Source organism: Mustela lutreola, chromosome 2, assembly GCF_030435805.1.
Source record: "Mustela lutreola isolate mMusLut2 chromosome 2, mMusLut2.pri, whole genome shotgun sequence".
Lineage (NCBI taxonomy): Eukaryota > Metazoa > Chordata > Mammalia > Carnivora > Mustelidae > Mustela > Mustela lutreola.
This window is the reverse complement of record NC_081291.1, coordinates 15112632-15124567: the sequence shown is the minus strand read 5'-3', so window position 1 is coordinate 15124567 and position 11936 is coordinate 15112632. Positions and strand designations below refer to the sequence as shown.

General features: G+C 53.6%; 1 protein-coding gene across 1 annotated transcript; it reads left to right on the top strand.

The window, feature by feature from the left end:
• Positions 1–392: 392 nt before the first annotated feature.
• On the top strand, positions 393–7638 carry HAPLN4 (hyaluronan and proteoglycan link protein 4). The gene is made up of 5 exons (XM_059160621.1): positions 393–1073; positions 1988–2105; positions 2401–2763; positions 4337–4672; positions 5082–7638. The coding sequence occupies exons 1-5, from the start codon at positions 1071–1073 to the stop codon at positions 5471–5473; spliced, it is 1212 nt and encodes a 403-aa protein (XP_059016604.1). The 5' UTR covers positions 393–1070; the 3' UTR covers positions 5474–7638.
• Positions 7639–11936: the final 4298 nt, after the last annotated feature.

The window sequence follows — 11936 nt, the reverse complement described above, 5'->3', positions numbered from 1 at the left end:
AGTTATTAAGCACCTACCACATACCATCACCAAGGGCCAAACTCAAGTGCTACATGCTGGATCTCACCCTATATTCCAGATGGGGAGACTGAGCCTGTAGGCAGTCAAGGTCCTTGTTGGAGGTCATGGCTCCTAGATGCCTCTGAGCTCAAGGACTTCGTGCCAGCCTAGCCTATCCAACCATGGGCCCTATAACCCTGCCTCTATTGTATGGTTGGCTCATATTTTGGGGAAACTGAGGCTGAGGACGCTGCCAAGGGGTTGGGAGAAAGGCACATTGTTTTTTCCTGATTGGATTTTTGAACTTGAGTGAAAGGCCAGGTTTTGGTATGAGTCAGCCGCAGAGTGGGTCAGGGGCTTGATCAGTCTCCCCTGCTCCCGCTCCTACCGACATTAGGCCCCTATCGTATGTCTAACCGTTGGATCTTCACCAAGGAACCAACACTCCCATTTCCCAGAGGTGGAAACTGAGGCTCAGAGAGACAAAGCCTCTCTTATAAGGTCCTGCAGCAGGTGAGAGGCACAGTCAGATTTGGACTTGTTGCTGCAGGTTCCCTCTGCAGAGTGTGTGACAATTGTGGGGCCCCACCCCACAGAGTGAGCACCTTCGCGTGTCAGAGCCCAGGACACGGCGATGGCCATCAAGTGACAAATGGGAAAACTGTGACATGCAAGCCAAGCCTCTTTCCCAGGTTACTCAGACCTCTGGCTCACGTGGGCATCCTAGATGGAAGACCGTCAGGGCCCCCCTCCTCTATCTTAAAGAGAGTTAAACTGACACCCAGAGGTTCCTTTGCCCGCCCAAGATCAGCCAGCAGAATCAGCGACGTGGTCCTGCATTCACTGTCCAGTGTGGCCCTTCCTCCGCCCGCGCCCAGGTTTCTTCGCGGAGCGCGCGTCGCCGCGTCGCCTTTAAAGCTCCTCCCCGCACCCCCATCCGCCTCCCTCCTCCCCTTGCAGGCAGACGCCGGGATTGCGCCGCCCGAAGGAACTGGCCCAGTCCTTTCTGGGTGTGCGGGGAGCGCAGTCCCGGCGCGTAGGGGCCGCTCGGCGGGGGCCGCACCGGCAAGATGGTGAGTGGGGCGCGGGCGCGGGTCCGTGTAGGTCCCTCTCTGGGATTCTGTCTCGCTCCGTGTCTTAATCTACGTCCCTCCGGGTTCCTCTTCTCAGTCTCTCTCCTCTCTGTCTCTCCCATCCCTCCCTTCTCTCACCCTCTTGTATCTCTGTTTCTCGAACTCTGCCTCTCATTTTATATCCCTCTCTGCCTCTCCCTACTTTTCTCTCCCTCTTTTTGTCTTCCTGGTCCCTTTTCTTTTCCTCTGAGTCTCCGTCTCTCCCTACCTTCAAGCCCCCTCTTCTTTCTCGTTCCCCCTCTTGCTCTCTTTGCTCTCTCTTTCAGTCTGTCTCTCCATCTTTCCATACCCTTCTCTGAGTCTCTACCTCTCCACCCCCATCTCTTCCTGGTTTTCTGTCTCTTTCCCTTTCCTCGCCCTCTCCCCGTGTCTCTACATCTCTGTGGCTCTACCCCTCGCGTCCCACCGCCTCCCCCCGCCGCCTGCACACCGCGACCGGCCGGTTTGCTGCAGTCTCCTGGCGCACCGATAACCTTGCCGCTGCCGCGGCTCCAACTCCTCCCCCCTCCCCCCATCCCTGCCTGGGCTGGCCTGAGAAGGGGGCGGAGCTCCGAGCGGCGGGTGTTGGGGTTACGGGATCTGGCGGGTCGCTGGCGCTGGACTGAGCGCAGGTGAGCCCAGAGGCGTGGGCTTTGCGTAGGAGCTGGAGTGTGAAGTCCGGGGAGAGTGCGGGGGACAGGGGGTGAGGGCTGGGAGGGTCTGCTAGCCTTCTCCTTGAGAGAGTCCCCTGGGACCCTGGCCTGGGTAGGGACTTGGGCATGCGAGAAGTCCTGGCCGTGAGGAAGGAAGGTCAGGGGTCTAGTCCTACGACAGGCAAAGTCCAGGAGGCTGGACTGAGTACCCTGTGCCCCCAGGTGTGTCCTCGGGCGGCCCTCGGTCCCGGCGCGCTCTGGGCAGCGGCCTGGGGAGTCCTGCTGCTCACGGTCCCCGCAGGGGCGCAGCGCGGACGCAAGAAGGTCGTGCACGTGCTCGGTGAGTCTGGATAGCGGAAGCCGGTCTTGCCCCGCAGGAGCAGTGGCCGAATGTAATTGCCTGGATGCAGGGAGGATATAGGGGGTAGGGCATGGAGCCTTCTTAGCGGTTACAGACCTCAACCCTCGCCCCTCCCCCTCTGAGTCGCAGTTCCCTTTCCTGATCTCCTTTAACCTTACGATCTCCTGACCTGCGCCCAAGCCTTCTCCCACAACACTTTCACGGGATCCCCTTCCCCCGGTTCCTCACCCCGCCCCCTGGGCCCTCTTCTGAACCCTGCTTGGCCCTCCCGCAGAGGGTGAGTCTGGCTCGGTGGTGGTGCAGACGGCGCCTGGGCAGGTGGTCAGTCACAGGGGTGGCACCATCGTCCTGCCCTGCCGCTACCACTATGAGGCAGCTGCCCATGACCACGACGGCGTCCGTCTGAAGTGGACCAAGGTGGTGGACCCACTGGCCTTTGCTGACGTCTTCGTGGCCCTGGGCCCCCAGCACCGAGCATTTGGCAGCTACCGTGGGCGTGCCGAGCTGCAGGGCGACGGACCCGGGGATGCCTCCCTGGTTCTCCGAAACGTTACGCTGCAGGATTATGGGCGCTATGAATGCGAGGTCACCAATGAGCTGGAGGATGACACTGGCATGGTCAAGCTAGACCTGGAAGGTAACCAGCTGGTGGACGGAATAAAGCATGTTTCTAAGAGAGAAGAGGGGGAAATATTGCAAAAGACAGAAACCATATCAAGTTGGCCTTAAAGAATTTGAGGCTTGGTAGGGTAGGGTAATGGTTCTGATCTGAGGTGAATTTGCTCTCCAAGGTCACTGGCCATGTCTAGAAATGGGTTGCTGATGGCATCTAGTGGGCAGAGGGCAGGGAGGCTGCAGTACATCCTGCAAGCTCGCAGAACAGCCCTGCACAGCAAAGAAGGAACCAGTCTAAAATGCCAATAGTAAGGACTTTGGGGAACCCTTAGGGCTGAGATCCAGGGACATCCACTCATACCATGTCAGGAATTCCTCTCTCAGTTCTCTTTCCCTAAGTGGGCTTTCTTCTGGCAGGTTTCCCCTGATGGATCCAAAAACTAGTGCCAGGCTTCCATCCTCCAACTTGGCAATAAATTTACTCGCAGTGCTAGCTGGAGTCCCAGAGTTGTCCCTCATTGGCCCAGGTTGAGTCATGTGCCCATCCATAAACCAATTACTGTGACTGGGAGATGGGATGCTCTGATTGGCTGACTATGGACCTGGGAGGTGGGGTTTCTACCTGAAAAATTCTCTCCCACCTGTTGTTTGCCTTCCTCAGTCCATCTGAGAAGCTTCTAGAAGAGATTTCAGAGCCCTCACTTGCTGTACCTCCCAACAATAACAAATAACAGCAATAACAGCAGGAAGTTTTCTTATTGTCCAAAGTAAAAGAATCTCTTGTTTAATTTTCCCAAAAACTTTGAGGGAGGTGCTATTACCAACAGATGAGCAACAGGCTCAGAGAGGTTAGACCTTGCTTGAGGTACATGTAAGCGACGTAGTTAGGACTCAAGCTTCGGTCTTCATGCTCCAGGTGTTCACTTGGCCCCTGTTTGCTCCTCCCTGTGTCTACTGAAAGATCCATCTGCCCCTCCAAGGTCTGCCCCTCAAGCACACACACACACACAATGCTGTTGAAGTGAGTTGACTGTGGGTCCAATGAGGGCAAGTTATAAGAACTGAAGGTGGAAGAGAAACCAGTGGAAACTGCCCTGGACAATTCTGGGGATCAAAGAAGTCTTTGCCCAAGGTCATACTTTCAGGGGCTCCCTGTGGAGGAGTCAGCACTGGACACAAACATTCCCAGCTCCATCAGCTCAGGGCTTGACCAGCGTGAAGCTCCCAGTACTGGGGGAATGTCAGAAGCAGTGAAGATTGAAGGGAGAAAGGTTGTGGGGGCTGGGTTTTGAAGGATGAATAGGAGTTCAGCAGATGGAAGAAATGGGAAGTACATAAACATCTCCCGTGGTGGAAAGGGAATGATTGAGATTAAGTAACTTAAGAGGGAGGGTCAAATGAATTCCAGACTTAAGGCAAAGGGAATCACAAGGGGTTGTGAGGTTGTGAATAGCGAATAGCGTGATCAGGTCTACGTCCAGAGTGAGGGATGGAGTGGAAAGTCTAGGTTGAAGAGTCACGCAGCACCCCAAATGTTAGGTGGGTAGGGGTGGGCTGGGATTCCCCAGCTGAACCCCCTACGTATGTCCTCCTAGGAGTTGTCTTCCCTTACCATCCCCGTGGAGGCCGCTACAAGCTGACCTTCACGGAGGCGCAGCGCGCCTGCGCTGAGCAGGACGGCATCCTGGCGTCGGCAGAGCAGCTGCACGCGGCCTGGCGCGACGGCCTGGACTGGTGCAACGCAGGCTGGCTTCGAGACGGGTCCGTGCAGTACCCGGTGAGCCAGCCCCGGGAGCCTTGTGGCGGCCTGGGCGGAGCCGGGAGCGCCGGGACCGGCGGTGGCACCGCCTCCGGGGGCGTGCGCAACTACGGCTACCGCCACAATGCCGAAGAACGCTACGACGCCTTCTGCTTCACGTCCAACCTCCCGGGTGTGTAGGCCCCGCCCCTAGGAAGGAGACCCCGCCCCCCACAGGCTCGGGGTCCGCCCCGCCGGTGAGGCCCCACCCCCATAGAACCCTCTCCCCAGTCCCCCTCCCTCTCAGTCTCTTTCCCACCCTCTCAGTTTCCTGCTCTTAACCCGTCTATCTACTCTGGTCCTTGGAGGTCCAGAACACGATATCCCACCCCCGGCCTGCCATGGCGCAGCAATCACGCATCGCCTGGCACCAACACTATCCTGGACACGGCTGGGGTCCAGGACTGCAGGAGAGAGGGTGTTCCTGAATCCTGTGGCTGGGGTTCTGGGTGGCAGGCACGTCGGGGGTGGGAAGCGTTCTGAACCCGGAGGAGGCCGTCTGCCGGGAGTGGCCTTAACCACTCTCCCCCACTCCACTGCAGGACGTGTGTTCTTCCTGAAGCCGCTGCGGCCTGTGCCCTTCTCGGGAGCAGCGCGTGCGTGCGCGGCGCGCGGCGCGGCCGTGGCCAAGGTGGGACAGCTGTTCGCTGCGTGGAAGCTGCAGCTGCTGGACCGCTGCACCGCGGGCTGGCTGGCCGACGGGAGCGCGCGCTACCCCATCGTGAATCCGCGCGCGCGCTGCGGCGGCCGCCGGCCGGGCGTTCGCAGCCTGGGCTTCCCAGACGCCACGCGCCGGCTCTTTGGCGTCTACTGCTACCGTGCACCCGGCGCGCCGGACCCTGCACCCGGCGGCTGGGGCTGGGGCTGGGCCGGAGGCGGCGGCTGGGCCGGAGGCGCGCGCGACCCGGCCGCTTGGACCCCGCTGCGCGTCTAGGCCCCGGGCGCAGTTGGTTTGGGTGCTTGGCGGCTGGCCGAGTGCTCTGCGGTCTCTTGGAAACGGACCACGTGACTGGAGACTGGCCACGCCTCCTGCGGTACCCTGCAGGCTGACCAGGTCTTCTGTGGTCTTTGACCCCTAGCTGCCCTTCCTGGGGTCCTCATAGACTGCCAGTTCCGGGAGACTGATCAAGCCCCCACTTCTCCTGGACAGTGGATCTCCCTCCTCCCTCGACTTCCCCAGGAGATGGGCCATGTACCCTGAAGACCCCTGGAGGCCAACAAACCTTGAGGTCTCCTAAGATTGGCTACGCCTCCCGAGGTTACTTGAAAACAGACAGAACCACCCCCCTTCGCGGTCTCCTGGAGGCTGGACCCCCAGGATTATCTGGAGAGTGGCCTCAGGCCTTCTGCATCTCCCTGGAGACTGAAGACTGTTCCCTTATGATCATCTGGACCCTGAACCCTCCTCCCCCTCCTACGTAGAGAAACCTCGGAGTTCACCAGGTGATCACGCCCCGTGGTCACATGGAAACTGGGCTCTTGTCCTCTACCCTGTGGTGATCTGGAAATTGGGTATTCCCATTCTGCTGCCTTCCCCTGTGAATCCCTTTAAGTTTGCCGATTAACAGGCCATGTTCCCAGGTCACCCTGAACACCCCCACCCTTCCAGTTTCAGGGGAGACTAGCCTTGTCTGTCACCACTAAAACAGAATGATATGCCCCAGCTGGCTCGCATGACTGGTGGCCGTGCCCCAGCCCTCAGGTATCTCTTTGGACGGAGAAAACCCGCTCCCATCTGATGGACGGCCTCTTTCCCAACTGTCAACAAAGAGACCATCCCCTGGGCCCAGGGATCCATAGGATCCATGTCACTCACTATGGAGACGAGCTGTCCCACTTCCCATTGTTACCAAGGCGACCAGCCCAACTTCTACCTGTAACCTAGTCATACAGCCCTTCCCTCATCAGTCACACCCATGGAGCTAGTGCCTACCTCCTCCAGCTGTAACCATGGATACCACACGTTTCCCATCTCACCTCCGGGATTCCAGAGAGCTACAACTCTACTTCTGAATGTCCCCATTCTTACCAACAGCCCTGAAGACCATTTCCTCCCCCAACTGTCCCGAGAGTGACCCAACATTCAGTTCTCCAGCTCTCACCATGGGAACAGGCTGCCCCAGTGCACCCCAGCTCCTTGCCACCCTCCAAACTCTGCCTCCAAGCTGCTGAAACCCCATAGCTGTTGCCATGGAGACCAAACTCTGGTGTCTGAGGTCACAGAACACCTTTCCCTCTAGACTTTCCCAGGTCAGCAGGGCCCCGCCCCACCAAACTATTGCCATAGAGACTGTCAGCGTAATCCCCATGACAACCCACTCAGGCTCTCAGGAACTTCTTACTGGGGGCCGGAACTGCACCCCTTAGGGCTTCATGTCTGCCCTTAACCAGATAGGCCCAGCCCCCCCGGGCAGCATCCCTTGATATGGCTGGACTTCTGGAGCTGCTAGACACCCTCTGTTTGCACGCTAACTCTATCTCAGACAACAGTGCACGAGAAACCCTTGCAACCCCCAGGTGTTGGCATTGCTGCCATACAGATGAGCCAAATGACTGGCAGGCCTGGCCCTTTATCCTGTGCAAGTACTCGGCTCCCCCCTTCCCTTCTGAGACCACAGCTCCATTCTCACAGAGCTCCGCTCTCCTCTAACTGCCCCCGGCCCTCACATTCCACTTCTTAAAGATCCAGGAGAGATGGAATGTTTTTAAGCTTCAAAATCCACAGTGAGCTCCAGATTCTAAAGGGCAATTTGTGCTAAGAAGTTAGCCAGACACCCCTCCCACTCCCAGTGTTGAGAGCCAGCTCAGGAGAGACGGTCCATGAACAAATCCACCCCAGCCATGGCAGACCTCAGCTCCAAGGTCTTCCCTGGAGTAGCACAGAGGGCCTTCCTGGACCCCTCCCCCCACCACCTTATTGTCACATCCATCTTGAGGAAACCCATCTGTGAGTTTGGGAATCCGGTGGGCTCGGGTTCGAATCCTGCCTCTGTGACCAAGTGACAAGCCTGTTTTCCTCCTCTGTACCAGAGCTGTTCTGAGATCCCAGTGAGTGCAAAGCATACAGCAGGGGCTCAATTAAAAAAGTGTTTGTTTGTTTGTTTGTTTGTTTGTTTTTGGATGAATGAGAAAATGGGACAGCTGGTGGCTAATTGCTTCATAAATGCACTTTGGTGGACAAAATATTTCCCAGCTGGGGGTGTGTGTGGTGGTGATTTGATTGGGAGGCATCCCCCTCGTTCCTCAGGACCATCCTCACTCCCCAATGCCCCCCCACCTCCCCACCCTCCCCCACCCCCGTCTTCCCTCATTCTGCCTTCCCTCTCCCCTCTCTTCCTTGCATCATCCCCTCCCCCCATGTGTCCGGCCCCTTTCAGCCCTGGCCTGACTGGGTCAATGACACACCAAGTGGTCCCTCTCAATCCCCCAGGCACAAAGTGTGCAAAACTGGAAGGAAAGTTCTTGCACCAGGAAGGCAGAGAGATTGCAAATTTTCCCTGGTGCGGAGGTGGAGTGGGGGTGGGGGGTATCGTGGACGGAGAAACATTGTAACTTTCTGGGATACAAGCAAAGGGAGAAGAGGAAAACCTGTAAAAGTGATTAGGCTGTAGACGTGAGATAGTCGATGTTAACTTACCTTTCATCCTTCAATACCAGACGTGACAGAACTTCCAGAGACTCAAACCACTCATCTGAAGGCAGCGCCCAGCCCCTTGGTTAGACGGCCTTGGGCTTCAGCTGGGTTCTTTCCTTCCTTGATTACGAAGTAGGGGGCATATGTCCAGGCATGAGTCATGGGATTTCTAGAATCCCGCCTTTTCCCCGCTGGCATTTTTTCTCCCTTCCGTGGTTCCAGTTTTCTAGTTTTCCCGTGAATACGTAACTTTCTTTTTTCTCCCCCGTCAATACGTAACTTTCTAACCACCGCGGGTACAATGAGAGTCGGAGGGGATGACAGCACCCCCTTCTAGTTTAGCCAGTGAGTGCTGGCCGCAATTCCTTGGGAAAACCTGATTGGTCCAAGGAGGGAGAGAGAGGCAGGGGGACAGTGCCACTGAGTCCCTGGGATTCTGGTGAACCAGTTGTGCCACAGGAACCTTCGTTCTGCTGGAGTTGCTGCACTGTTGGAGTGGAGGTCTCCAGGGCCCACCTGAAGGAGAGCTAAGGGATGGCAACCCGGATAGAAACCTTCCTGACGCCAGATATTCCGAAAATCGCTCTTTCCCATCCAACACCTCCCAGTTCACTGTCCGGAGACATCCAAAGTTTCTTACAAGCCCTTCCAAGAAATGTTGTGTTCATTCAAGCAAACATGCTTATGTATTTTCCCCCATTTTTACATAAATGGCATTTACACAATTCACACTGTTGGAGATTATCTATCTAGTTCCAAGACATTTTTATCATCCCCAAAGGAAACACCATACCCATTAAGCAAACGTACCCCCATGTTTTCCTACCCTCTCCCCGGGCAGTTGCTTATCTACTTTCTGTCTCTCTAGTTTTGCCTATTCTTGATTCACATAAAGAGAATCATATAGGGACACCTGAGTGGCTCACTCTTTAGGATTTTTTGGTTTTTGTTTGTTTTGTTTTGTTTTGTTTGACTCTTGATTCTCTGCTCTGATTGTATTTTCGGGTGGTGGTATGGAACCCTGCATTGCTCCAAGCTGGGCGTGGAGCCTGCTTGAGATTCTCTCTTTCTCCCTCTGCTCCTCCCCCCACCCCGCCACTTGCTCTCACTCTAAATAAAAAAATAAATTGAATCTTATAATATGTGTCCTTATGTGTCTGGCTTCTTTCACTCAGCATAATGTTTCTGAGGCTCATGTTGTGATGTGTATCAAGACTTCATTCCTTTTTATGGCTGAATAATATTCTGTGTCACGTATATGCCCTGTTCTGTTTATTCACTTATCAGTTAATGGACATTTGGGTTTTTCCATCTTTTTGGTGATTGTGACTATGCTGCTATGAACATCTATGTGCCATGTATACTTTTCAAGTCACTCTCCTTTTACTTAGTATTTTACTTTGGAGATAGTTTCAATCACCATATCAAGATCCCCCACGCCCACATTCTTTTTTTTTTTTTTAAGATTTTATATATTTATTTATTTGACAGACAGAGATCACAAGTAGGCAGAGAGGCAGGCAGAGAGAGAGGAGGAAGCAGGCTCCCCGCGGAGCAGAGAGCCTGACAAGGGGCTTGATCCTAGGACCCCGGGATCATGACCTGAGCCGAAGGCAGAGGCTTTAACCTACTGAGCCACCCAGGCGCCCTACCCACACATTCTTTTGAAGGTCAGCCAGAGCATTCATTGCTTGGATGCACCATAATTTGATAGCCCGTCTCTTAATGGCGGATGTTTAGATTTTCCTATTTTGATGTTACTAATAAGTACCTGCCTCACCGCACACAAATTCTAGCATAATTGGGGGATGACATTAGAAGTTGTTTAATCAAGGAGTGAAACTTGCCATTTTGATAGCACTCTCCAGCTCTTCTTAGAGGCGGGGACAACTTAGACCCCACCAGTAATAGATGTACCTGCCTCTTTCCACACATCCTAATCAGCATCGTGTGTTAACGCTTTTTACTTTAGCCAACTTGATAGGTTAAAAAAAAAAATCTCATTGTGGTTGTCACATGCAATTCTCTTATTATGTGTGAGCCTGAGCAAACATCCCCCATGTTGACCTTAGGTGCAAGGGGTGGAAGTCATAAATCATTCACAGTTCGAGTGTGTTGTCATTGTTGATCAATGCAAGTCCCCTCTCTTGTTAGATTTGATTCTCTTTTGAAATATGCTCTTCTTGGGCGCCTGGGTAGCTCAGTGGGTTAAGCCTCTGCCTTCAGCTCAGGTCATGATGCCAGGGTCCTGGGATCGAGCCCTGCGACTTCGGGCTCTCTGCTCGGTGGGGAGCCTGCTTCCCCTTCTCTCTCTGCCTGCCTCTCTGCCTACTTATGATCTCTCTCTCTCTCTGTGTCAAATAAATAAATAAAATCTTTTAAAATAAATAAATTAATTAATAATAAATAAATAAATAAATGTGCTCTTCTTGGGGTTCCTGGGTGGCTCAGTCATTAAGCGTCTGCCTTCAGCTCAGGTCATAATCCCAGAGTCCTGGGATCAAGTCCTGCATCAGACCCCCTGCCTGGCAGGAAGCCTGCTTCTCCTCTTCCACTCCCCCTGCTTGTGTTCTCTTTCTCACTGTGTCTCTCGCTGTCAAATGAATAAGTAAAATCTTTTTAAAAAAATAAATATGCTCTTTGTTCATCCTGGTGTCCTCGCAAAATGTGTATTATTCTGTTGAGTATACATTGTAGTTTAAGAGCATCTGTATTTTCGGGGCGCCTGGGTGGCTCAGTGGGTTAAGCTGCTGCCTTCGGCTCGGGTCATGATCTCGGGATCCTGGGATCGAATCCCGCATCGGGCTCTCTGCTCAGCGGGGAGCCTGCTTCCCTCTCTCTCTCTCTGCCTGCCTCTCCATCTACTTGTGATTTCTGTCAAATAAATAAATTTAAAAAAAAAAGAAAAAGAGCATCTGTATTTTCTTTCCTGTCAATGTTTTATTCATATACTTTGCCTATTTGGCTATTGGATTATTCGGGTTTTTTTCCCCATTAGTTTGTAGGAGCGCTTTATGTATTAAGACAAGTCCACTATCTCTGATATGAAAAATTGTTCCCAAGTTTGGCATTTGCCTTTTGACTTTGTTTTTTGTTTTGCTTTGCTTTTTGTTTTGTTTTGTTTTGTTTTTGCCACTGTTGTGGCACTGTTGTTTTTTCTTTTCAATCTCTTTTAAAAATATATATTTTTTATTTATCTGACAGAGAGGGCACAAGCAGGAAGAGCAGCAGGCAGAGGGAGAAGCAGGCTCCCCCCTCCACCCCAAGCAAGGAGCCCAATGTGGGGCTCCATTCCAAGACCCCAAGATCATGACCCAAGCCGAAGGCAGACGCTTAACCATCCAGGCACCCCTGCCACTATTGCTTTTTAAATAAAACCTAAACTCCTCACTATAGCCTCTATGATCCCGAGTTGTCCATCTTCTGCTTCTCTGACCCCATTTCCTTCTACTATCTACCTCTACCCCTCTCCTCCAGCCACTGTTGATTCCTTGCTGTTTCTCAAATAATCGATGTCCTTTCTGCAAGAGGATGTTTGCCTTTGCTCTTCCCTCTGCCTGAAATTGTCTTCCTTTCTTCCTCTTCTCATCTAGTAGCCACTATTCCTCCTTTAGATTCCATTCACCTCCTCTAGGAAGCCTTCCTTGACCACCTCCCAGGGGCCATGTCTGTCTTGTTCACCGTTGTCTCCCCAGCTCCCAGCACAGTACATGGCTCATAACAGTTGCTCAGTAAGTACTCGCTGAGTGAATAAATGAAGAAA